We start from the raw sequence: 24,709 nt of genomic DNA on the forward strand, positions 1-24,709 counted from the left end.
TTGACACATTGGTCTCAACCTGACATGCAAGATTACCAAAGTTTTACAGCACTCCAAATGTATACACACAGAAAATAGCCACAGGGAGAGATCACAGGGAACAGAAATTATTTAAGGTGGTTAGGAGATTTATAAACATAACAGGAGAAATATAGGGAAAGAAATCTATAAAGAAAAACTCAAATGCTGATGTGCTGTGGAAGGCAAGGCCACTTTGCCTTGGGCTTCCCACAGTTGCTGTCATGGAGGTGTTGGTACAGTCATAGCTCTTCACCTTTCCAGGTTCTTGCATTGCTATGGCAGCGCAGCAACACAGGTGCCGAGCTCCAGCGTTGCACTTACGCTTCCAGCAGTCTGCCCCCAGGTGATGAGGGCAGGCAGCAACACATCCACCATGCTCACACTTAACATGCTCACCTCAGGAGCGCATGTTTAGCCCCCACCTGTACCCCTTGTTCAGCCCCAGCGGAACGGCCATACACAACTTCCTGACGACACAACACTGGTAGGTCCTGATCAGTGATGGTGAGGAGACAACCTACAGGGACCTGGCAGTGTGGTGCCAGGAAAACGATCTTCCAGTCTAAATCAGCTGAATAAAGGAGCGGACTGTGGATTACAGGAAAGGATGAGAACACTCATTTAGCATAAACACTGAAGTGGAGAGGGTAGATAATTCCTTGGGTTATTCCCAAAGTGATTGCATTCCAAGACAACTGGCTTCCAGCTGAAGCTCTCCGACCTCCGGTCTTCTGGAAATCCCTCCCCCTACGGCTCTTAAGATGAACCCACTGTTATTTGCTTCATGTGTGTCAACGAAATTACAATTTAAATCTAATAAAGAGGGCAAAATCTTTTTTATTTTTTTTATTTAATTGCAACATGAATAATCATACATTTTAGTAAGAAATCAATGGTGTCAATAAATGTGTTATAGAGTAGCCTCATTTGATCATCGGCTTACAAGACAACTTTCAAAACAAATGTATTACAGCAAGATGTCAAAGGAGGATCTGGAAAAACTACTTTGAAAAAAGTAGGACAGATTACAGCAAATCAGACATAAATATGGTGAAAACCAGAGCAAAATGTTAAAACAACTTTTGATTGCAAGATCCCTTAGTGAACTTTTCAAACCAAGGTGGAATTTAAACATGACCCTTTAAGACTTAGACATTGAAAGTCAGAGAAACAAAAGTACAATCCTACTGTTACATCACACCTTCAGTGTCACTATTACAGACTAAAAGGAGCTAAAGTACACTTATTATTTTTTTGTACCCTGAGCATCACAGCAGTTCTTCATGCCAAATCAAAATCTAGTCTATTGCCACTAGAATTATTTTGTTGAAAGTAATCTAGACAACATTTCAATCCCCATGACATGAGTGGAATGGGAGATATATTAGACAAAAACATTTGGCACAATTTCCCCTGGGAATGATGAAGACAGAAGAAATGAGGACCTTGGAGAACAAGGAATATGATAGAAAATTACACAACAGACAAGGTCTCCCCACGTGCTTCTCTATGCACTCAACACCAAATCGGTCCTCTACCATTGCACCCCATGGTCCCATATCACAAGGGCATTAGTCCAATTGTGAATATTGTACTGTTTTCACTGGTGTAAGACCCAGCTCATTGCATCCCACTCTTTCCCTCCGTCAGAAATGGATGACGATACATGAGGTGTGAGTGACTTGGTTAAGGAATGCATCTTTTAATCTGTAATCTCCATTTTTCACAGGACAATAGGAAACAGGATGGACAAAACTGCATGTCAAATGGAAAAAGGAAGAAACCTACGGTTACCTTTTATTCAGTCACTTTATCACTGAAAACATTTAACAATCACACCTTGAACAGGGCAAAGCGAAACATTAAGCCTCCCATTTGCTACGCTTCCCAGGTCCTATAAATTGCATCTCAAACGCGGGCCAGATTTTTCCCTTTTCATAACACTGAACTGAATGATTGAGATGGTCTAAAATACAAACAGCAGAACTCAATATTGGCTTGGCTACAAGTTGTGTCCTCATACTAGCATTGCGTGCCAATGTTCGTATTGTTCCATTCTGCCTGACTAACTGGTTGTGATAGTTAGCAACGCAAATGGACAAAAACTACCAATAAACTGGGATTGAATGGAAGACTATGCATCGTGGAATGTGGCTTCAATGAGCAACACATAATTGTCTAGCGGTCAATACCTTTTATGGCCCGAGGTAGCGGATACAGCAGCAACCTAAGCCGCCCGGCGTGGTATTTTCTGCATGGCCAGCGTCAGGAGAGATGGCACCAAACCCAGTGTTCTACTGAGAAATGTTTGTCTAAAACCCCTGTTTCCGGAGGGCAGGGAGAGTTCCAACTCCCATCTGGCCCTGTGCAGACTGAGCGATGAACAATGGTTTTGGATTAAAGTAGTAAGTGAAGAAGTCTAAATGTAATTTGTACAACCTGGGAGAAAGGGCTTCCGGTAGGATTGATTTTTCCATTAGCCTTGTTTAAGGCATTGTGATTGTAGACAAAGGTATAGATAAACATATACGGTTTTCAATATTGACAACATCTGAAAACATTTGACACAGACAACATTTTTAATCACTCACAGATGAACTGGTCAATTTCCCATCACTTTGGTAAGGTATAACCAGTGGATACTTCCCTTTCTTTTTTTAAACCAGGGGACCTGCTTGTGGACGACACTCATATGCAAAACATTTCACATAATCCCATACAAAACTAAAAGCATTTTTTTTAAATGACTATTATCATGAAAAAATATTTTTATATACAACCTCTCAGTTGTAGTGTGCCATGGTGTTCTGCCAGATATCTATTGATACCCTATTTGAACACAATGTTAGAAGCTAGTTCACAAACTATTATACTGAATATGTACTGTACAAACTACTATTTCCCTCATACTCCCAACCTGCTCCAATTTAAAATAGTTCAGTTGAGTGGAGTTAAAAAGCATGACATTTTCTGGAAGGGAACAAAAATGTATGATATGCCAAAATAGTCAACTTTGTACACCCACCCAATAAACCAATGAATACACTGATGAATAAACAAATGGTAATTTAGTCTGCGTTAATAAAAATGTTTAATAAAGCTACAGCTGTGTTTGCATTAAACATGATCAAAGCTGTTAAGTCAGTTCTTTGAACAAGGCCAAATGTGTGCAAACTGAGTGCATATCTCAAATGTTTTGAGTCATTTACTATCTATACTACAGAAAATGACAGTGTCCTACACAAAAAAAAATTATGTTCTAAACTATACTAAAGAGGATAACAGTGACTCACACTGTATATTCCAATGTACACATCACCACAGACAGCGTATCTCCTTACAGTGCTCAAGGGGTTGGGTTCTAGATGACAACATGTGAGTTGAGCAAACAAAGACTTGATGTTAATTGCATGAATTGACAGTCAGATGCAAAGCATTGCCAATATGGTGTGCTTGACACATTAAAGATACTGACTGGTCACATGCAAGGCTAATGCAAAATAATTTTCCAGCTAAATCAGAAGATTGGGCAACCATTGTTCCAGAAACCCTGTCCTCTAGTAAGCCCTGTATTTGTTGGTTCTGCAATCATACAAACTAAAAACACATACACAGACAAAAGGGTCTTGATCACCAGTTGCCCCCCACCCACCAACATTTCAGTCACATTACACCATACTACAGGAAGAACAGAGCTCAACTCCAGTGACACAGCAGCCAGTTCCTCAACTAGTCTCAGCACAAGCCACCTGGTCCCAACCATAATACAGTAAGAGCCTTCTAGATATATCCAGACACTATTTGTGGGGAAGATTCATGTTTTCCTGGTTCTAACTCAGTGCACAGGCAGTATTACAGGGGTTTCAGGAGAAACATTGCAGAGTCAAATCAAATGAGTGAAAGGCTTTTTACAAGGTTTTCAATTGCTGTGGTAGCCTTACCTCTAGTCTGTTTGGCTTACAATCCAGTCCTTGTTCTACAACATGTACCAAGAGTCTGGCCTTCATCTAATAAACGTCACTACTATTGACCTTGAGTAAAACAGGAGTTGATGCTGATTGGATAACCTACCTTCTTTTGAATTATAATTACACAAGTACTAAAACTATTATCATCCTCTCTCCAAAGAACACATTGCTACCTGATTGTTAAGCAACCATTTTATTTGCCCAGACGAAACCAGCTGGTCAAAATGCAGCAATTCAAACCGCAAAATATCAGCTTTCATTCCCATCATTAATATACAAAAACTCATAGAAAGTAGCTGAACACTTGTATTTGACTTTGACCAATTATAATTCAATTTCTGGATTCACAAGTTATGGAAAACAATGTTATTCCAAACAACCAATAACCAACTATTCTACTATCCAGTTGCATATTCATGGGCGGGATTGCCAGAAGGCCAGTCTCTTTGGCGAAGGCAAGGAGGGTCAAGGACTCGACTGTTAGCCTCAAAGACTTGTACTCAGCCTGCGTATGTGACACCCTGCACAGACGTTTTGGCTGTTGTGAGAAATGGTAAACATTTTGTGAAAACCAGAGCCAAACCAGCAGACATATTAGTAAATTATTAGAGGGCCAATTGCCTCTGGTAAGGAGGATTAAAGGTAGTATGCAGTCAGCCAGTAGTCAGACTGGTCAGATCTGGTGGGGGTTTTCATGGCTCAAGTCAGGGAACCACTTTGGGTGTAAATAAGATTGTCAGAAATTCACAGTGCCCATACAAAACACACTTATAAACAACCACCACCATGCATGCAAGAATATCCATCCCCAAAATTAAACCCATAAAACACCACCCAGATAAACATAAAAAATAGAGTGCTATTTTAGGCATTAAACACTGAACTATTCCTCTACATTAAAATGGGATCAACCGTCTGAAAAAAAAAAAAAAAAAAAAAAAAAAAAAAGTGTGCACATAATATTTTCTCACAGCATAGGGAATGCAGCTCTGGTCGTGTGGGTTTCTCTCAAAGCAGCCACAGTGGCACTTGTTTATATTTTATAAAGCGCTTACAAGCTCCTACCGAAAATGACATGGATAAAGCACAACCACTGCTGGTACCATGTAACACAATGGGTTGGATAAGACCTCTTTAAAACCCACATTCACAATGTAGAGTCACTGGAATAAACGGTAATTACTTATGTTAAGTGGACAAATGTTCCAGTATTTAAATAATTTTCAGTTAACCCAAAAATAGATGCATTTTTGTTCACATTCTTAGTTGCATCAAAAAGTTGTTTTCATTAACAACTACTTTAGTGTGGCACAAAACCACAGTCATGATTTAGGAATGATTAAATACATGAGACACAGGCCATGCTTCTCCAGGATGGATCCAATTCAATGCAGCAGTCAGTGTCAGACAGGACCAAACAAACACTTGTCCACTCAGCATTATAAGAACGGAGGAATCTGTATCTGCACAACTCTGAATGTATAATTTAAAAGGTCAAAGCAATGGGTCATCAACAGAATATCACTGTTACTTTTTCATGAACAGGGGCTAAGCGAAAGGAGCTCTAGACAGACTACCAGAGCCTTGCATATCATTACCATGTTTCAAATGAAGGAGAGTGGGATACTGAAGAAACCGGGACAATGGTGGAGCAGTAGGAAGATAAGGTGGTCATTTGAAGGCAGACTGGAGGTTTTTGAAGGCAGCTTGCCTCTGCTTTTTCTCCTCTGCCTGCCTCTTCTTCTCCTCCTGCTCCTGCCGGATCTCTGCCTCAAACTGACTGCTTGCATTGACAGCGGCTACCTGGCAAAGGAGGAAAAAAATGGCAATTAAGTTTTCCAGCTTTATCGTTACAGTTTATGGTGGTCTACCAGTCTAATCAATTAATATTTTAAGTCAATTCAATAACATATTGTATTTTTTCTTGCTTATTGAAAAGCATAGACAAATGAAACTGTATAGATGCAAAATGCTGTGCAAAAGCTGTGAGAAAGAGACACAGAAACAGAAGTGGGACCTCCGGCTCAGAAACAGAAGATAAACTCACTTTGGCTTCAAAGAAGGTCTTGGCTCCTTTTACTCCCTCAGTGGACACATCAATCTCAGAGAGCCGGGCCAGAACACTGAGACCACTGTCCTCTGCTAGCTCACCAGCTGCTGCCTTCCTGAAGATCAGGAGGAACTGGAAGGACAGAGGACCATCAGTGGAGTCAGGCAAGAATCCATATGTATCCACAATTCTTTTTTTTCCCTTTTTTTTTTATCCCTGTACAACCAGCAAATGGATCGCACACAATGAAAAAACAGCTTGCACCACTCTATTATCTCTGACAAATACAGCTGTTTTGAGTTAGAGCTGGAAGGCTGATTGCTCATGCCACGTGGTGTCAGTCTTGTCTCACCTCTCTGAAGCTCAGCTTGTTGTCCAGGTCCTCATCCACCTCCTTGATCATGTTCTTCAGACCCAAATGGGTTTGTGGTGCCCCCAGCTTCTCCATCATCAACTTCAGCTCCATCAGGTCTATGTATCCGTCCTTCCCTGCATCGTACCTGAATGGGCGCAGACAGCAAGACCAATGGGTTAGCCTTACGACAGATAGGGTGGCTTAAGTTAATGCAGTGCATGTTAAAGGACTTTACTTATTTGAAGCATGTGGAAATGTAAATCAATGGTCTCAAATAAGCATTCATGGATTCATGGAACAGAATGCTATGGGTGACCTCTAAGTGGGAGTATTGCATTACATTAACGGACAGCATTCTTCTGAGTAGGCATTTTTACAGTTCCTCCGCAATTCCCAATTTTTCCACACTGTTAAATAAGCTACATGATAACGTCATCCATGCGTGATTTGCCAGACTGTTAAAGGGGCATATGGTGTTCAAACAACAAGAACGTTTTCACCTAGTATCTACTGGCTATTACAGTACATAACTATGGTACATGGGAAAGAACTGCAATATCTTTGTCAATATTTCTGGGAAAATAAGGTTTAATAAACAACTTAAAGCAGCGGTTTGACTTTCCCCCAGAATTTCTTTTTACAATAGTATATTCCCTTCTAATTAATTTATGAAGAAAAGTCAATTCGAGTCAGTAAATTAAATTCTCAGACAGACTTATTAAAACAATGTCTAAACAGTGTTGGGGTAAAGAAATTAGATTAATCTTAATATCATAACTGCAATGTATACAAAACACTGCTGACCTACAAACTAGTATACCAATCAAACATCCTCAAACATGTTTTCAAAGACCTAACATGTTTTCAAAGACCTATCATTGTGCACAGGCCAGCTACTTTACTTCGAACAGTTAAATACAAAAAACATCAATCATTATTCCCGTTTTCATGTGGTGCCAAAGTCAAGATTTAATCATAGCAAATCACAAACGACCCCAAAGCTTATCACATTTCTTGAAAAGTAAACTATTGCAAAAATAAAAATAAGAGCAAGTCTCTCTCATAGTTAAGACCTCTGGCCCACTCCGCAGTTAGATTATGTAGTCAGAAATTTACAGCAAGCAGGATGAAGATGGTGTGGTGATGGTGTCCATCTTAGTCATGCAAATCTATATAAAGGAAACTAGTCAACCCACAAATAGGCCAGCCAATAAATGTGAACGCATCAAAGAAAGCACCTAAGGTTCTAACCTACCCAGTTGATGCTCCATTTTTCATGGCACACGTTGCTCTAGATTGCTTTGTTAATATAAAAATTAAGTTTAGAAGATGTACACCACAACAAGCTCCTTTAAAGATTCTTAGTAGTTTGCCTCAATGTATTGTATTATAAGTACTCTCCCTTTAAAAAGCAGTCAGATTGGTTACAGGGGTATTTTACTGCTGTAGTTGACATTAATGAGGAACTTGCAGTGTGTAATTCTGTTGTAACTGAGTGAGGAGAGGAACTTTTTAGTAGGAAGGATGGTAATGTATAATAAACAACTGACACTGTACATTACCAGGTCAGCCCCAATTTGGATGGGAGCAGCAGCAGTGCACAGTACTGGCTTTAAGTTGCCTGGGGTAGTCATCTGTGGAAACCCACTGTAAGCCACACACCTGTCAGACAATACCGTATTGGGTGAAATTTAGTATTTGAACAGTACTACGTATACTGCAGACTCCCTTGTCCAGTTGTCCTTTTATGGGGTTTAGGTTTGTTCAAAGGCCATTCATTTCCTGACTGTTATAAGTAACATATTGCCATGAGCATCATTAAGCCACGGTCTGAACTGCAGGCCCTTTGAAAGCACAGTCTGTCAAACTACATCAGTGCACACATGAAGACCAAGGACGTAATAATTGCTCCATCTGTACTGTATGATGTTATGACCTCCAAACATAAAAGAAGGTCCGTTTTAAAAATGACTGAAGTTTGAGCGAACAGCAGTGTTTCTTGTAGTATGTTTTCAGCAACAGTGGCAATATTAGGGTTGAAATGGGTATGGCAGATTGAGCATTGTTTGATTATTCCTTTTTGTTGCGGTTTATTCTGAAACTCAAATTGTTAGGCCACAATGTAGGATGTCATTTCATTGCTCCTTCAAGAACATAATTAGATCAAAAGCCACAGAATATTCGGATCAATGCAAAAGAATACAGTGCAGAAGTGTTTTGAGGACCACTCAACCAGAGGAAAATTTGTAAACATACTGAAGGAAGAATAAAGAGTAAAGTCGTCTCATTCTCCTATCCCTCCTCTCTACCCACTGTGCTTCTTACATCCCAGTTTCACTCATGGCAAAAATCTGACCCATCTTCATGGCGTAGGAAACAATATGCACATTCTGTTGTTCCATTAATTGAGTTGCGTGGTCAAAGCTAAACAGGAGACCCACTGCCTGTACTCCACAATACATTTGTGTAGGCAAACTACAGGTTTTTACACTGCTTATCCTCAACTCTGAAAACCCTTAAAGCTGAACAAGATTCTTAAGGTTCCATACATGTCCATGCCTGTCCTCCCTGTACAAAGGCTGCATCTAGCAAATTCTACACAAGTCAAAAGATATGGGCTTAGATTATGCTAAACATAGTCACATTTAATGTGAGTGTAGGTTGGCTCTTCTTACTATGTCGTTTTCTTGAAGAACAAAAAGGTAGAGTGAATTGGTTGCTTGACAAATCTATTTAGTGAAACTAGAGTACTTTCCAACTCCCCAAAGGAAATGGACATCCGTATGTCAGCATGAAGTACCCTATGAACTGTAGCCAAAGCTTTCATGACAAGGAAATCACTCAGACTTCATTGAATAACATTTTGCTTTAAATACATTTTGTACTCTTGCCAGTACAAGCTGAAGGAACCCCAGTAAGACAAATACTATATGCTGATGTTAACAGCAATGAACAGCAGCAATAAATATAAACTTCAACTTGAATCTTAGGCCGTGGCACAAATTGAGGAAGCCAAAACTAATGAGACGTGTCTGAAAAGTTCAGGAAGGAACAAGCTAGTTTGTTCATAACCAAAGAGGAAGTACAAATAGACCCACTTCCTGAATCGCAATGGTTTTGGGCAAAAGTTGATGCATGCGGTAAGAATAGCCATATTTGGTCATAACAAGCTCCCCGCTCATCAGCACTTGCAAATGTCAAAGGTTTAGCCAACTCCACCCTTAGCTTTAGCTTCCAGAGGTACACAAATGACTACAAGCTTACTTGGTACTATGCTAGAGTTGACGGCTTGAGTAGAATTCTTAAACCACCCTATCATACATACGCTTCTTAGTGATCCAAAATCCACTAATGACATTAACAACATTTTTGGGGAGTTTGGACATCTAAGTGAATGTCAACCCAAAACAAAGCAATGAAATATGTAACTCCAGACTAGGCTACATAGTGAAGTATAACAGCATACACATTTCAACTGCATGCTAAATTGGGTCAATAGGCAATAAGGCACCATGCTACCTGAACTCAGCAGAGAGATGTGGTAGACAGTGGGCCCACATCTTGCTGACAAATAACCAACACCCAAAAGTTTCATAAGCATCGGAGCCTACTTACAGTAATCATACGATTTTCTGTAATTCATCATGATTAACCAAGAGTTTTTCCATTTTCTCTGCCCTGAAGGTTTTTCCCCATTGAGTCTTTTCCACCCATTAAGTAATGCAATCATCTACAGGCATGTTATGATTTGACTGTAATGGTCAGAAAGAAAATAAATCTGTTTTATAATGTTCATCAGCATTTTCCCAAAACAAGTCACTGACATACAGCTAGCTATTCACACTCCCAACATATGCATTAAAACAAATTATTTTTAACAAATGTTCTTCAAGTTGATGCAACATCAGGAGGGTTCAGAAATGTTGTTCAATTCCCAAACAGTTGACTAAATTCAAATGGTGGATGCCTTCAAATATTGGTGTCCATTGTAGAACAAGTCCACTAGCCATCTCTATGCAATGGATTTACTCAACAAGGGCATTTTTTAAAACAAGATGTTTTAGTTTTTTTGTTTTAAAGTTCTGAATTCAAATCTGTATCCTTTACGTCATTACTGGCTGAAGCCCACCTTCACATGATTCTTGTACTTCCGGCCACAGAGCTGTGAGGTCGTAAGAGGCTGGGTCAGGGTCATGGGAAATGGAGGAGCACAGTTTGGCTCCGGCCTTCGCTCCACTCTTAGAGCAGCATCTGTGAGCTGAACAAGTGGTTCTCAGTCAGCCACTAGCACAGCATGAGTGAAATGGAGCTGAAAAAACCCACTGAGAAGTGAAATGGCTTTTTTGGTCAGAAGTAAAACAATTACTTCTTGTAGTTTCCCAAATAGCCTATTATGGAATGTGTGTACAGTCATATGGAATACACCACTTTGGTAGCAAATAATTTCTTGCCATTAAGTGGCTACTTGTGCATTTATGAGTCAATTAAAACCTGAGAGTTCCCAACATGGAATTACTCAACTTAATATAAAAAAAATATAAATTGTATTTTTGTATGCTTATTCTTAAGGTGTAACAGAATCAAAAACGTATTGAAAAAGGCCTGTGACCATAATTAAATTTTTTATTCCATTGTCATAATTGGTAGACCCCCCCTCCCCCTTCCTCTGGCAGTCAGTCACTCTTTTCCGTTCTCTGCCACCAACAACTAGAATAAATTGCATAAGACTCACTTTCGTCACACCACACTCCTTTAAAAATCCAACCAGGCTGCCATCTTATGCATCTGCTGAACACAACAGTTAACACGTAATGCAATTTGTTATTTTGTCCTCCCAAAATGAACCCTACAACAAGTACCGACAAGGACTGCTGGCCAAATGTACAGGACCTAACCAAAATATACAACCCCCCTGTCAAAATTCAATAGGGAGAGTCAATGGATAAGACTAGTGGCAAATGTTGCACATGCACCAAATGGCCCGCACAAGCAAGACCTCACAAATGGCGTGTAGAGTTCAACCCAAGGCCAGTCCTTCAGTACTGTGCATTCCTAGACATACACAGAACACAACCAGTGTTGGCCAGGGCCTTTGCAAATCTTCCACTGAGCAAGCTTCAAATCAATAGTGCTACTGGTCAGAAGTCCGGTTTCGGTTTCTGCAAGCTAACAAATTAACCTTCATTCACAATGGACGCCTTTTCTCATGCATATCTTTACATGTCTAAATCAAAAAACCAAAAGGCCACAGAAAAGTGTGAGAAATTATAGCAAGGTGGAAACTAGTGACATTTCTACCATGGCACTGACTTATCCAACAAGTTTTTCCCACAATTGAAATGGTAATTGAAATGGTAGCCTTGTCTTAAATAGGCTGGTGTAGATCAAATTATCAGATTTGCATATTCTGAAGTGCGATTTCAGCACACAACACAGGCTGCGGGCATTCAATGCATGTGGTTTTCTGTGCAGCATTGGACCTCTGCTTGCGCAACAATAAACGTTCTTGCTCGTGTTCTATCTGTGCAGGACATTAAATAAATCAGACACCAAGCTATACAGGAAATGTGTAATATTTGAATGAAATTGAAACGTTAACAATGTTTGCATATTAAATTGCATGTACCACATTAAGTTACAATGGCTGACTAACAGTGAAATTATAAAAGGCTCAGTCACCATTATTCTATGCTGAAAAGTAGTAAAGAGGAAATACAAATACCACAAGAAAAGATTAAAAGATACCACTTACCATAAAACACACTGTGTACAGGACTATTTACAGAGCTAATGAGAGACTGTAGATAATGCAGTCGTCTGGTTATGTGGAGAATCAATGTAAATATTATAGGGTGCATGTCTGGAGTCAGTGTGCATAAGTCTGGACTCAGCCCCCAAAAGACTCAGCCCCCCAAAAGACTCAGCCCCCCAAAAGACTCAGCCCCCCAAAAGACTCAGCCCCCCAAAAGACTCAGCCCCCCCCTTTAACGACAGACACTCCAAATCACAGCTGGAAATCATATGATTTCAGGGCACAGGAAGTGCATATAGGTGAAGTGTTTGGGTAATATGGTGGGAATGGCTTATTCCTCTCTTGTACAGCCACTACAGTCTCATCAGGAGATTAGGGACCAGGTGACTAATTATGTTGATGTTAAGCACACCGATTGGATCAGCTGTGAGAGTGGTTATCTTTAGCATGGTGCTGTGTATGAAAGTGTAAGTAACGCTGGCTTGTGGGGCACTGTGGTATTTTGGATGGTCAGGGCATGACTCTGGACATTGTCGATTGATTGCATCCTCTGAGGCCAACCACCTCCTTCAAGTATGGGAACGCTGTTAGTGTATGAGAGGGGAAAAAAATTATGTTATGCAGAAGTGTAATTTCAAGGTATGAGAAAGATGTAAAGACTGATTTGTACACATTTAAATCCTATAAAACCAAATGCAATCAAAATGGTGTTAAACTATATGTAGAGCATTCTCATATAGCCGGTCCTCTTGTCCAGGTGGTAGAGGACACCGCGGCAGCACAATAAAAACTGCAGCTCTGTCGGGGCTTTGTGATTGGATTGGTTCCAGGGTGTCTGGAATGCCAGGGTTGATGTGTGCCAAGACCAGACTTCCAACACAGTACAGATGTGAGTGGCACCAGGATGACAGGCATTTAGACAGGCTGCCTTTGTTTTCTAAATCACTGGAACTACAGCAGCAGAGGCTTCATTAGCTTTCAATAGGAGGCATTCGCAAAAAGTTTATTTTGATAGGGTTTCCTTTTTGACATTTGTTTTACATGTAATCAATCAAACTCTGCATTAAATTTTTTACTAGAATTTTACTAGAATGCTTTAGTCAATTAAGCATGTAATGAAGAAGCCTACCTCCCAGCAGAAAACCTGCCTATGCTTCGACAAGTTAAAATTAGATTTGGGTTACGTTCTTACATTTTTCAGTTTCAGAGTTTAGTTAAGGTACCAAACCATACATTGTCGTAAATCATCTAGTAACATAAAGGTTTCAATTATCATGTTAGCTACATGTAGTCTTGGGTGTTAGCCTAGGAAAGGGGGATGAAAGTAACCAGTATTAACTAAGGACATAGTAGTCAGTTTGAAACATGTTGGTATTATGGGGCGGGTAAGAGGGATGTTGAAATTGTAAGAGAAAACATCTGCAAGCCGATAAACACATTGATATAACATCTGGCCCTACAGCAGCCCGTGAATATTAACCTGTTTAATTATCTAACTTGTAGAGCCTTCCAAGGGGCACAATGACGTGATCCTAGTCACTGCCTTATATTACAGCCAAGTGCTTGGGACCAGGAGTTAAAATCTTGGTCAAAGAACACCTACAAAACTCTGGGTTTCAAAAAGGGACTATGCAAATTTGCTCAGCAGATCCAGTCACTTAGCCTGATCAGGGAGCCCAATATGCCAGGGTCCCGCTGAAATCAACCAGGGCAATAAGTCACAAGAAAATAACCAATTATGTTGATTTGGAAGAAGCAAAAATCTAACAAAAATAAGACAGCTGAGTGACCACTAACAATGGCAGTACTGTCCTCAGATGTAAAGCAGGCAGGAGTAGAAATTCAGTGGGACCGTTCTAGCCATTGAGAAAGCAGGTGTGAACAGACAACTACATAGTTTTCCTCAAAGTTGCCAAAATGCCACTCATGTCCACATGAGTACAAAGCAGCATTACAAAACAATTAGAGCAAATATTCCTCACAATTTAACACTCAGGTCTAAATACAATAGAATCCCCATTTAGTCTCATCTCCAGGATAGATGTTGGGTAGAGTAAATCCTCTTGCTTCATTGCTTCCTCTCTGGAAGAGGGATTTTGATTAAAAAGCAGTATAAAAGACACAAAAACAGCATTAGGAAGACGACAGAATAGAACTAATCTCAGGGAGTTGGGAGGGACCCCACTTAAATGTGGGGGATAAAGACCATAAGCTCCGTATGTTTCATATGGGGCCACAGCAGGGGATACAGTACAAGACTATTAGACGAATAAGATGGGAACCACAGCTACACTTGTCAAGTCCTACAGCACAAAATGAAATGGTGATCCGATGCTAATGGAATGGATCATTAACAAAGAAGCTTCCCGCTGGGTTTTGTTGACCGTCATCTGTTGTTCATCTGTCTCAAATTGTGGATTTATAAGAGTTTGCCTTTGTGGTTCATTGCACAGAGATGTTCTTTAGTTTGACCAAATTGTACTATTTCTGAGACACTACAGATAGTGAAGTATCCATAGTCTGCAATGCTACACCTAATCCTTTGTTTCATTCAATATCTCACGTTACAAAATCGCTAAGACCTGCTCCTTCAAAAAAAGAATGACTCATCCTACAGTGCCTTTACTGTATATTGGGCCAGCATTCTGACACATCTACCCAGAACATCCATAGTTACAGAACATTAGCTTCTATGGTCTGCCACCTGGTATTCTAACCCGGCTTTACATCTGCATGCTTTTTGCAATACAGAAAGGGGGCTTAATACAATCTATCAATTCAGCAACTAGCTCAGTCTCCTCCATAATCCCTACCAGATATGTGTACAGAACAGCAGCTTAGGGTGTATAAAGGGAAATCATGGAAAAGTATATGGCTGTGGTGCCAGATCTGGCTATTCTTTGACCGATACAGCGGTAAAGAGCCTGAAGCTCCAGCACGTGATCACGTTGAGAACAGATCACGTTCTTAGCACATGTTCAGTCATTGTCCATATACTCCTTACGTAGCGAGGTTTTGCTCATTCACCGTCCCTACACTTCCTCTTATGTATATTCTTATGCATCCCTTCAAAAGCCACTCCTAGTTGGACAGTGGGCACGTTAGGGCTTGTTCACATAAGCAGAGGGAATAAAGTGCTAAACAGACATATCTTGGTTTGCAAAATCATTTCCATAGCGTTCAAATTTACACCGGCATGTTCGCAAGATTGTGGCAGTCATTTGCAAAAAATGTTTTACTAAATCTAGCAATATGAGTGCACACTGCACAGAAACAGGCTACAGTTCGAATGAAATTCTTCACACTTGCAGAACTCCGTGGGAGGCTGTACCGAAAAGGTAGCGCACGCTACCTCGCTAACTGCAAGGTTACACAACTAAATAACCTAGTGTTGCGAATGTTGGAAAAGTAAGCCTAATGTAAACAAGACCTTAGTTTTGTATGGCCTGGTTTGTCAGTCTCTTTGCCAATGATTGCAATGAGAAGTGTTTGGGTAATATGAGAACATTTGTCTCCTGTCTGGTATGTATAGAAACTACTTAGAAAATCTGCCACCTTCCAAATCTACAGTCTTGATGAGCAAAACAGCTTCCGATATTTGACTATTATCTTACTATTCATTGACCATTCTATTAATTGACCAAATATTTCTCAAACAATCACATTAGCCTCCTATGAACACTACAACTATCTGTAAGGTCCCTCAGCTGAGTAGTGAATTTCAGGGACATTCAAAATCACAAAAACCAAGGATGTTTGCAAAGAATGGCAAATATTAGCCGATGGGCAAAAATAAAAAAATTCAGAAGAGGAAGGAATCTGCACAGGGATTGAATCATGAGCCCATTAGTCATTTTTAAATCGAGTTAAATGGTTGTGAGGACTAAATGGAGGACAGAGCAACACATTGTAGTTACTCCACAATACTAAACAAAACCAAGAGAAAAACTGTTTTAAATTAATTCTGTTTTCAACAAGCCACTAAAGTAATACTGCAAAGAATGTGACAAAACAATTAACTTCCTGTCCTGAATACTAAGCATAATGTTAGGCAGAAATCCAATAGAAAGTACCATTCACATTTCAAGCATGGTTGTCTCATGGGTATGCCTGTCATGGGCCAGAATGTTAGGTGTGTGTGTGTGTGTGTGTGTGTGTGTGTGTGTGTGTGTGTGTGTGTGTGTGTGTATGGAAGTAAATGTAAGGGCAAAATCCAAGAGAAAAACCTGTTTAAATATCTCAGAATGGAAAGCAAATTGACATTCCAGCAGGACAATAACCTAACAATAACCTAATAACCTGTCGAGGTGCATTGTCAGGATCCATATAGACCCACTTATGCGATTCCTGGGTCACAGGAAAGGTTGACATGAGACCCTACGTAACCACACACCCTGGAAACTGCTGGCCATTTGCTGCAAATTCCAGATTCAATGATTCATAGTTCACTCTGACCTAAAAGGTCCAGACAACAACCTTGTCTCTAGTAGTCCCTTATCAAAACATTTAACACCGATAACCAGCCGTGTCCTTGAGAGACTGTGACTGATCTAAAAAATCTTTATCTAAAAATATCTCAAAACCTAATCTAAACCATGTCTTTGACTCCAGCAATTATGAGAATCTAAAAAGGGTTTGAAACACCTAGGCTACCTGCAAGGTAGTGAGTCTGCCATAATCAGCCCCAGGACAGACATTTGTAATGCATGTTCCATGCAAATAAAGATAGTTTAGAAAAGCATTTTAACACATCTAATTTTATACGGCATCCAAAAATGTGACACTCAAGAGCATGCGGACTCAATAACAGCAAAAAAGCCAAGGGAGAGAAAAATGCCAGTGCACATAGATTTGATGTTTAAAATTCTTTATATTTCAACAAGTCTTTTTAAGTACCTTCCAGAAACAGCTTACGCATGTGTGTAACTCCTCCCAGATTTTTATCAAAGGCTTTTAGTCAGAAACAAACAGGGGAATGCAGCCAAATGGTGTTGCCAGAGCTTGAAACATGTGGCTGAAAGTTCCCCACTGCATTGTACCTGGCAACGCCTTTCAGTGACAGCATACTCATCAAGGAAGAGTAACGACAGGTGGACAAAGTTTATTGATAACAGAAAATACTACGTCAATAATTAGCACAGTGGGTCTCATGCTATTCAATATACAGCTCTGGAAAGAATTAAGAGACCACCGCACCTTTTTCTTTCCTTTCCAAAAAAGCTGAAATGGAAAGTTGAGTGAGGAACAGAATTGTTCAATTTGCAGTGGTCTCTTAAGTTTAACCTTTCTGTTCCTCACTCAAAACCTTCCTTTTTGACATTTTTGCAAAGGAAAGAAAAAGGTGCAGTTTTCAAAATAATTCCAGAGCTGTATTGTTACAGTGTCCCTTGTATTACAACATCCTCAAAATAATTACTTTATGCTCTGAGATACTGACCAACCTTTAGGTATAGAAACAAAGCTGGAGGACTGTAGTACTAGAGGTCCTTTTATAGCTTGATGCAAGCAAGTGGTGTCTGAAATACAGAATCACACTGGTGCTGCTTCATTATGACTCACTAGATCAGGGCTGCCCAACCCCATTCCAGGTTCTCTCTGACTCCAGTGGTGACTAACCTGATTTAGAGTTTGATCCAGCAAACGATTAGAATCAGGTGTGCTAGTTAAGATTAGGAGAGAACATACAAGACAGAAGCTCACCAGGAAATGGGTTGGGCTTCCCTGCTCTTAACCACAGATAGGACATAGCAGCAGCTTCCAGACCTGAAAAATCCTGTCAATTGTGGCACTGCTTATACACATGCGCGCAATTTAGGCTATGCTGCCCAGCAGCCAATTCTCCCAAACTACCTAGTCTTTGTAAAGGCCAATCTATCATGGGTTGGCAAAGTGGGAAACATCACTTGAACAAGAGACTCTGGGCACCAATCCCAGGATGGTTCTGACCAAAATCCCTCAAAACCACCCAACTCCCTTTCAGCACAAGTCTTGGTTGGACATGGGGTGGGGGGGTCCAATTGGTGTTAGTCAGACATAACTTCTGCAGTCACAACACTTCCCAGCGCAAGGGACCTTGTGTTGGCAGTTGGGTGGATACAATGCAGGAAAGCATGAGTAACCTTTTATCGTAAAAGCAAGAGTATGATACTGTAGAAATATGCAGCATTGGCTTGTTACAGTGTGACAAGGCAGTATTACATTCCTAAGACATGGGCTAACGTTCTCTCTGGCATGTGAATAACGTTACATGAACATCACTGACACACAATGTTAGACAATGTTGTACAGTTGTTTTAATGGTTCAGCACCTCAATTTACTGATATGTTCAGTCCTTTTGATAACAGTGATTTAGACAATCAAGAAATGTGCCAATTAATTGAAAATGTAGTGCCTTTAGCAGTGATCAAAGTTTTGAGCCTTCCTGGGTATGCCAGCTTTGCACACTTTGATTTGGGCAGCTTCTTCCATTCTTCCTTGTAGATCCTCAAGCAGTAAGATTGGATGGGGAGCATCTGTAAACTGCAATTATCAGGACTCTCCACAGATGTTTAATTGGGTTCAAGTACACATTTAGGCTGGGACACTCCAGGACATTGACTTGTCCCAAAGCCACTCCAGCGTTGTGCTGGCTATCTGCTTTAGGTAGTCGTCATGCAGACAGATGAATCTTCACCCCAATCTGACATCCTCAGTGCACTGAATCAGGACCTATATATGCCTTTTGTTCATCCTTCTCTTTATCCTGACCAATCTTCTAGTCCCACCGCGCTTCACCATAGGGACGAAATTTGTTGGGGTTACATAGTTAAAATTAAATGTAATCAATTATAAACGCAGTCTAGAACACCAAAATGTGGAGAAGGTGATGGGGTCTGAATACTTTCCGAAGGCACTCTAGTTTTACACAATCCTATGATGCAACATGCAATGCAGAGATGTGGAAACGGGTTGCAAAATGTAATGTCCAAACACAGGCTATAGATTATTTCAGGGTCTGCAAAATAATACTTCTAATAACAGAAATCATGTTCCTTTAACCCAGTTAATCAATAGAGAATTGCCATCCAAATAAATGATTAATAAATGACCATTTGCATATTGCAGTTATATTAGATTTTTTTTTAAATCTAATTGACTGTGATTAGATAATTGATCAATGAATGCTGTCCAGGTTTAAAAGTAAAAATCAGAGTTGTTCATCGCCGAACTATTGTTTAATAGGCAGTGGTTGACAACCACAATAAAGTTGCAAACATTTGTCCAAAAATTTGCTATATGCAATTATTGAATTCAACAACTGATTAGTAATGTTTCGCTGGTAAATAAATGCGTTAAAATGACGGTCGAAATTGCCCAAGTTGTTGTTTCTTACAATAAAATATTTAGACAAAATAAATTGACACGAATATTGAGTCGTGACTGAGATAAAGGTTAACTTCGGGTGCCGATGCAAGCCCAGTTGAGAACAACAGTTCTATACCTTGGTTTACAAGACAGCCGACTACCCTGGGCTGAATACAGACGTGCAATGGGAATTGCCACTTCTCCAGTTCATTGGTCAGTTACTATCATGCCATTCCTTGCGCTTTAACTATATTGGTGTACAAACTGATTTCAATTCATGTCGTGACTCACCCCTACTTCCGACTAGTCTTGAATATGGCGATGTGTCATTGTGTGATACGAGTCTATATTAACTTCCAACATGCTGCAAAATCACAACGTTTGGAATTCTGTCACAGGCTGTTAGAGAAGGATACATAGGCCTACAATGAATATTGATATTTTCTTAAGCATGAACTCACTCTTTGAACATTCTTTCCATATCTTTGATTTGCTTCCTGGAGAATTCCTTGAACTCGGTGTAGGGATTGAAGACCTTCATGCTCGGCTGCTGGTGTTCACCCACTCCCTCGTTTAACTCCCCGCGCCGCATAAGCTTAGCTCCCAACTCCGAGTCTGCGTTTGCAGTGGCCGCCTTCTCCTCCGCTGCTCCGTTCTCATGTCCCTGATCAGCCTCATCTATGGCTACCGGTACCTCTACACCTTCTTCTATCTGAAGCCGACGGCTAAGCTTCGACGACAGTTCGTCTGTGGCCATTTTAATGTTTATTTCAAAAGCTGCTCTATTTAACAAAAAAAACTAATAGACGGTGAGAACGCGTACACCACGGCAATATCTGCGGTCCATAGACATGCGTCTATGCTCTGTATGTTAACTTCTGTGTAGACTGGAAAAATGAAGGGTTGGAATGCTAATTATTAGGGAAAATATAAGAATCCCCTTCCAGCTAGTATGGTCAGCGCGACTGTACAGCAAGGCGTACGAATATATCCACTGCACGGTCAGCTACGTAGACTTTCAATCCCGTCACCACGCCTTTTAAAGGGACGCACCATGAAACGAGTTCATTGACAGTATCCAACGTCACGAATCCGTGCAAAACAGATTTCACGGATGTGTCAAACGCTCTATCACAGACGGACATGAAGCTAGATACCCTACCGGATGTAGTTATAATGTTTTTCCGAAGGATTGGAGAGGAAAGTTAGTTAATATTGAGTCACTAAACTTGCCTTTCCTAACAAAACGTCAAAGAACGCGCCGATTTTGTCCAATAGGATCTTTTTAGCCCGTATTTGGCATTTCCTAGTTTCTGCCCACTCAGCTTTACTAGCCCTCGTTTGGAAAGAAATCTTATTGGAAATCTGGCTTTATATATGTTTTTGTCATAACAATGTTTATTTCATCATATTGCAGTAGTATTATAACGATGTGTCTACACATATAATTCCAGACCTTAATTTTAAAACGGATCAGTGTTGGTCCTGGAGGCCCAAACACTTGTGTTTTTCAATCTCATGGGATTAATCGGGCAAAGGAGATTTAATGTACAGGCAGGCAAAATCTGGTGAAAAGATCTATTCGTGAAATGGACAGCAGAATTGGGCTGCCTGTATGAGCTCACCTGAATGCAGGATATAGGGTGGCTTGGGGTTAAACGCCTCCTTGGGTTAAACGCCCCCTGTAATTGTCCACCAAACCACCAAATTACTGCTAATTTTATTTCCACACATTCCTTGGTTTCCACTATTCTTGTTCATCTAGAAAATGTTCTTGAATCATCTCTGAGCAAGTAATTCCACTTTTCTTTTTTTACATAAATTGACCATATTTGTTGTCATTTAGAAAACGTTGTCATGTGATGTAATAAAGGTAGACCTCTAAACTTATTTTTGACATGTCAATAGGAAGGCCTTAGGCTAAGTAATCCTTTTTTATAGCAATCGTGTTTTTGTTGTGATTATGTTTGGGGCAAAATTCACCTATTTTATCCCTGAGAATATATTGGTAAAATATGACAAAATTATAAAAAAAAAATGCTGAAATATAAAAAAGTTCAAGATATAGCCTAATATAAGTAGTTTTTAGTTTAATAGTTTACTAAGCATATTAACATCTAATATAATAAGCCTGGCACTGATATTGAATGCTCAATATTATTGATTTAATGTTTTTAACTTAATAATTCTTTACAGTTAACAAAACATATTTAAAAATAGTCAAGTTATTTTAAACTGTAATAATTTTTATACATATATTTTTTATTTTGGATATTGGAATGTGCAATATATGTGTACGGTCGGCATACAGTACAGCTCTAGCCCACAAACACTTCAACAAGATGACTCAGAGTTCCAAGATTCCAGCTCCCACAAATGCACCATTCCTCCCCTCTCAAAATCACTGGAATTCTAAACACCTGTTCCTCATCACCCCTTCTGTATATAGGCCAGGTCCATACACCTTTCTGTGTGAGGTATTGTTTGTAGGTGTACAATGTACTAAGACCAGTCCAAAGTTGTGTGATAGCTTTATAACAGTTATTGACCCTAGCCTGTCCTTTCTTTTTTGAGTTAGCCAAATCCTAGTGTGTCTTTCTGTGTACCAACCTCTGCTTGTATTCCTGACCACGTTTGTTGCCCATCTCTGGATGGTATATTAAAACCTCATCCGCTCACTCTGCAATTGGGACCAAACCTCTGCCCCTGAGTCGTATTCTTACAATATGGTAAAATTGGTTTTGTTAACTCACTTAAATACTGCAATCAAGATTGAATTATTTTCAATGGTATAGATTACATTGCCAGAATAATTTGGCACCTAAATATGGAAAAAATCTTAATTAGAGGTAAAAAAAATAAAAAAATCAACAGGGCATTTTACCCCATTGGGAGGGGCATTTTCCCTGATAGTGGGGTAAAATGTCCCATTTACATAGTTTGGCATTTGATTAAGTTGAAATAAAATATAATTATTCTGCCCAATAACTATGTTCTTCTCCCAAATGTACTTGTCTGACTCTAGTCAATATGTTGATGTAAAAATCTGACCAAGCATTGCTTTTTTTGAGTTAGAAAATACCAATTTACCTTATGGGGGGCATTTTCACCCAAGTTACCCTACTATACAGAAGGGTAGATTTTAGACCCTTGTGAAACATTGTGGTAGAATTATGAGGTATTGCAAAAGGCAACAATACAATTATGAAATACTGGGAAGGATGTGCTGACTTGTTGACATCGAAGACTTGGAGTTGAGACTGGGTTTACTAGTAGATACCGTACAATTCAATGACAGTTAGGTGTCTGTAAATAGTTGTCATTTTTGTGATAAGCCAATAACACACTGCCGGAGTCACTTGAGAGACATTTGAGAATCTAGTGACTATATTCAAGGTGTGACTGTATGTTTATCAAAAATAGCAATGTAATTTTTCCATCAGTTGTTTTTGAGGTTGTTTTTTTCCATCACTCACAGCCAAAGTTATTAACGTTTATTATTCATGCTGTTACATAGACAAGCTGGTGTCTCCTGAACACGCAGGAGGAAAAACAATGGAAATCATACACTCACCCAAAGGATTATTAGGAACACCATACTAATACTGTGTTTGACCTCCTTTCGCCTTCAGAACTGCCTTCATTCTACGTGTCAATGATTCAACAAGGTGCTGAAAGAATTCTTTAGAAATGTTGGCCCATATTGCTAGGATAGCATCTTGCAGTTGATGGAGATTTGTGGGATGCACATCCAGGGCACGAAGCTCCCGTTCCACCACATCCCAAAGATGCTCTATTGGTTTGAGATCTGGTGACTGTGGGGGCCATTTCAGTACAGTGAACTCATTGTCATGTTCAAGAAACCAATTTGAAATGATTCGAACTTTGTGACATGGTGCATTATCCTGCTGGAAGTAGCCATCAGAGGATGGGTACATGGTGGTCATAAAGGGATGGACCTCAGAAACAATGCTCAGGTAGGCCGTGGCATTTAAACGATGCCCAATTGGCACTTAGGGGCCTAAAGTGTGCCAAGAAAATATCCCCCAAACCATTACACCAACACCACCAGCCTGCACAGTGGTAACAAGGCATGATGGATCCATGTTCTCATTCTGTTTACGCCAAAATCGAGACTCATCAGACCAGGCAACATTCTTCTAGTCTTCAACTGTCCAATTTTTGTGAGCTTGTGCAAATTGTAGCCTCTTTTTCCTATTTGTAGTGGAGATGAGTGGTACCCGGTGGGGTCTTCTGCTGTTGTAGCCCATCCACCTCAAGGTTGTGCATGTTGTGGCTTCACAAATGCTTTGCTGCATACCTCGGTTGTAACGAGTGGTTATTTCAGTCAAAGTTGCTCTTCTATCAGCTTGAATCAGTCGGCCCATTCTCCTCTGACCTCTAGCATCAACAAGGCATTTTCGCCCACAGGACTGCCGTATACTGGATGTTTTTCCCTTTTCACACCATTCTTTGTAAACCCCTAGAAATGGTTGTGCATGAAAATCCCAGTAACTGATCAGATTGTGAAATACTCAGACCGGCCCGTCTGGCACCAACAACCATGCCACGCTCAAAATTGCTTAAATCACCTTTCTTTCCCATTCTGACATTCAGTTTGGAGTTCAGGAGATTGTCTTGACCAAGAACACACCCCTAAATGCATTGAAGCAACTGCCATGTGATTGGCTGATTAGATAATTGCATTAATGAGAAATTGAACAGGTGTTCCTAATAATCCTTTAGGTGAGTATATGTCCTCATTTGCCTGTGCAAGCCAAGCTCCTTGAAGGTGCTGGATAAAACTAGGTTGCTCAAATCACTTTTGCTCATGTTGTCATTTGTCAATCGCTTGGACTGGATGTAGCCCAGGATTCAACAGTTTAAGTTAGTAAAACATTTTTAGTTATGATTGTATGTTTTTGTATTTTGTAATGTCATTACTAATACAATGTCAGCTAGCATCTTCATATAGACCCTGTCTGTTTACCTCTTTGTTTAAAATGTTTGTTGTTTAGCAGACACTCATATCCCCTTTGCTGATGTCAGCTGTCACATCATCAATGATTTGGGTCATGGGCACTTTTTCATTCATTCTTTCCTCTATCCATCACTTGGTATAGGTTTCATCTGTCCAAAGGTGTTACTTTCAGAAATCTACATGTTCTTTTCGGATCTTTTGGTTTTACCAAACTGTAATCTAGCTGCTCTGTACTTA

General features: G+C 39.9%; 1 protein-coding gene across 1 annotated transcript; it reads right to left on the minus strand.

Moving 5' to 3' along the window:
- Positions 1–1,992: 1,992 nt before the first annotated feature.
- On the minus strand, positions 1,993–20,248 carry efhd2 (EF-hand domain family, member D2). Its single transcript, XM_010875604.3, has 4 exons — positions 19,953–20,248; positions 6,392–6,539; positions 6,037–6,171; positions 1,993–5,792 (listed from the first exon to the last, which is right to left on the minus strand). Exons 1-4 carry the CDS (start codon positions 20,246–20,248, stop codon positions 5,661–5,663), a joined length of 711 nt encoding a protein of 236 aa, XP_010873906.1. The 3' UTR covers positions 1,993–5,660.
- Between the last annotated feature and the right edge of the window lie 4,461 nt (positions 20,249–24,709).

Source organism: Esox lucius, chromosome 12, assembly GCF_011004845.1.
Source record: "Esox lucius isolate fEsoLuc1 chromosome 12, fEsoLuc1.pri, whole genome shotgun sequence".
Classification (NCBI taxonomy): domain Eukaryota; kingdom Metazoa; phylum Chordata; class Actinopteri; order Esociformes; family Esocidae; genus Esox; species Esox lucius.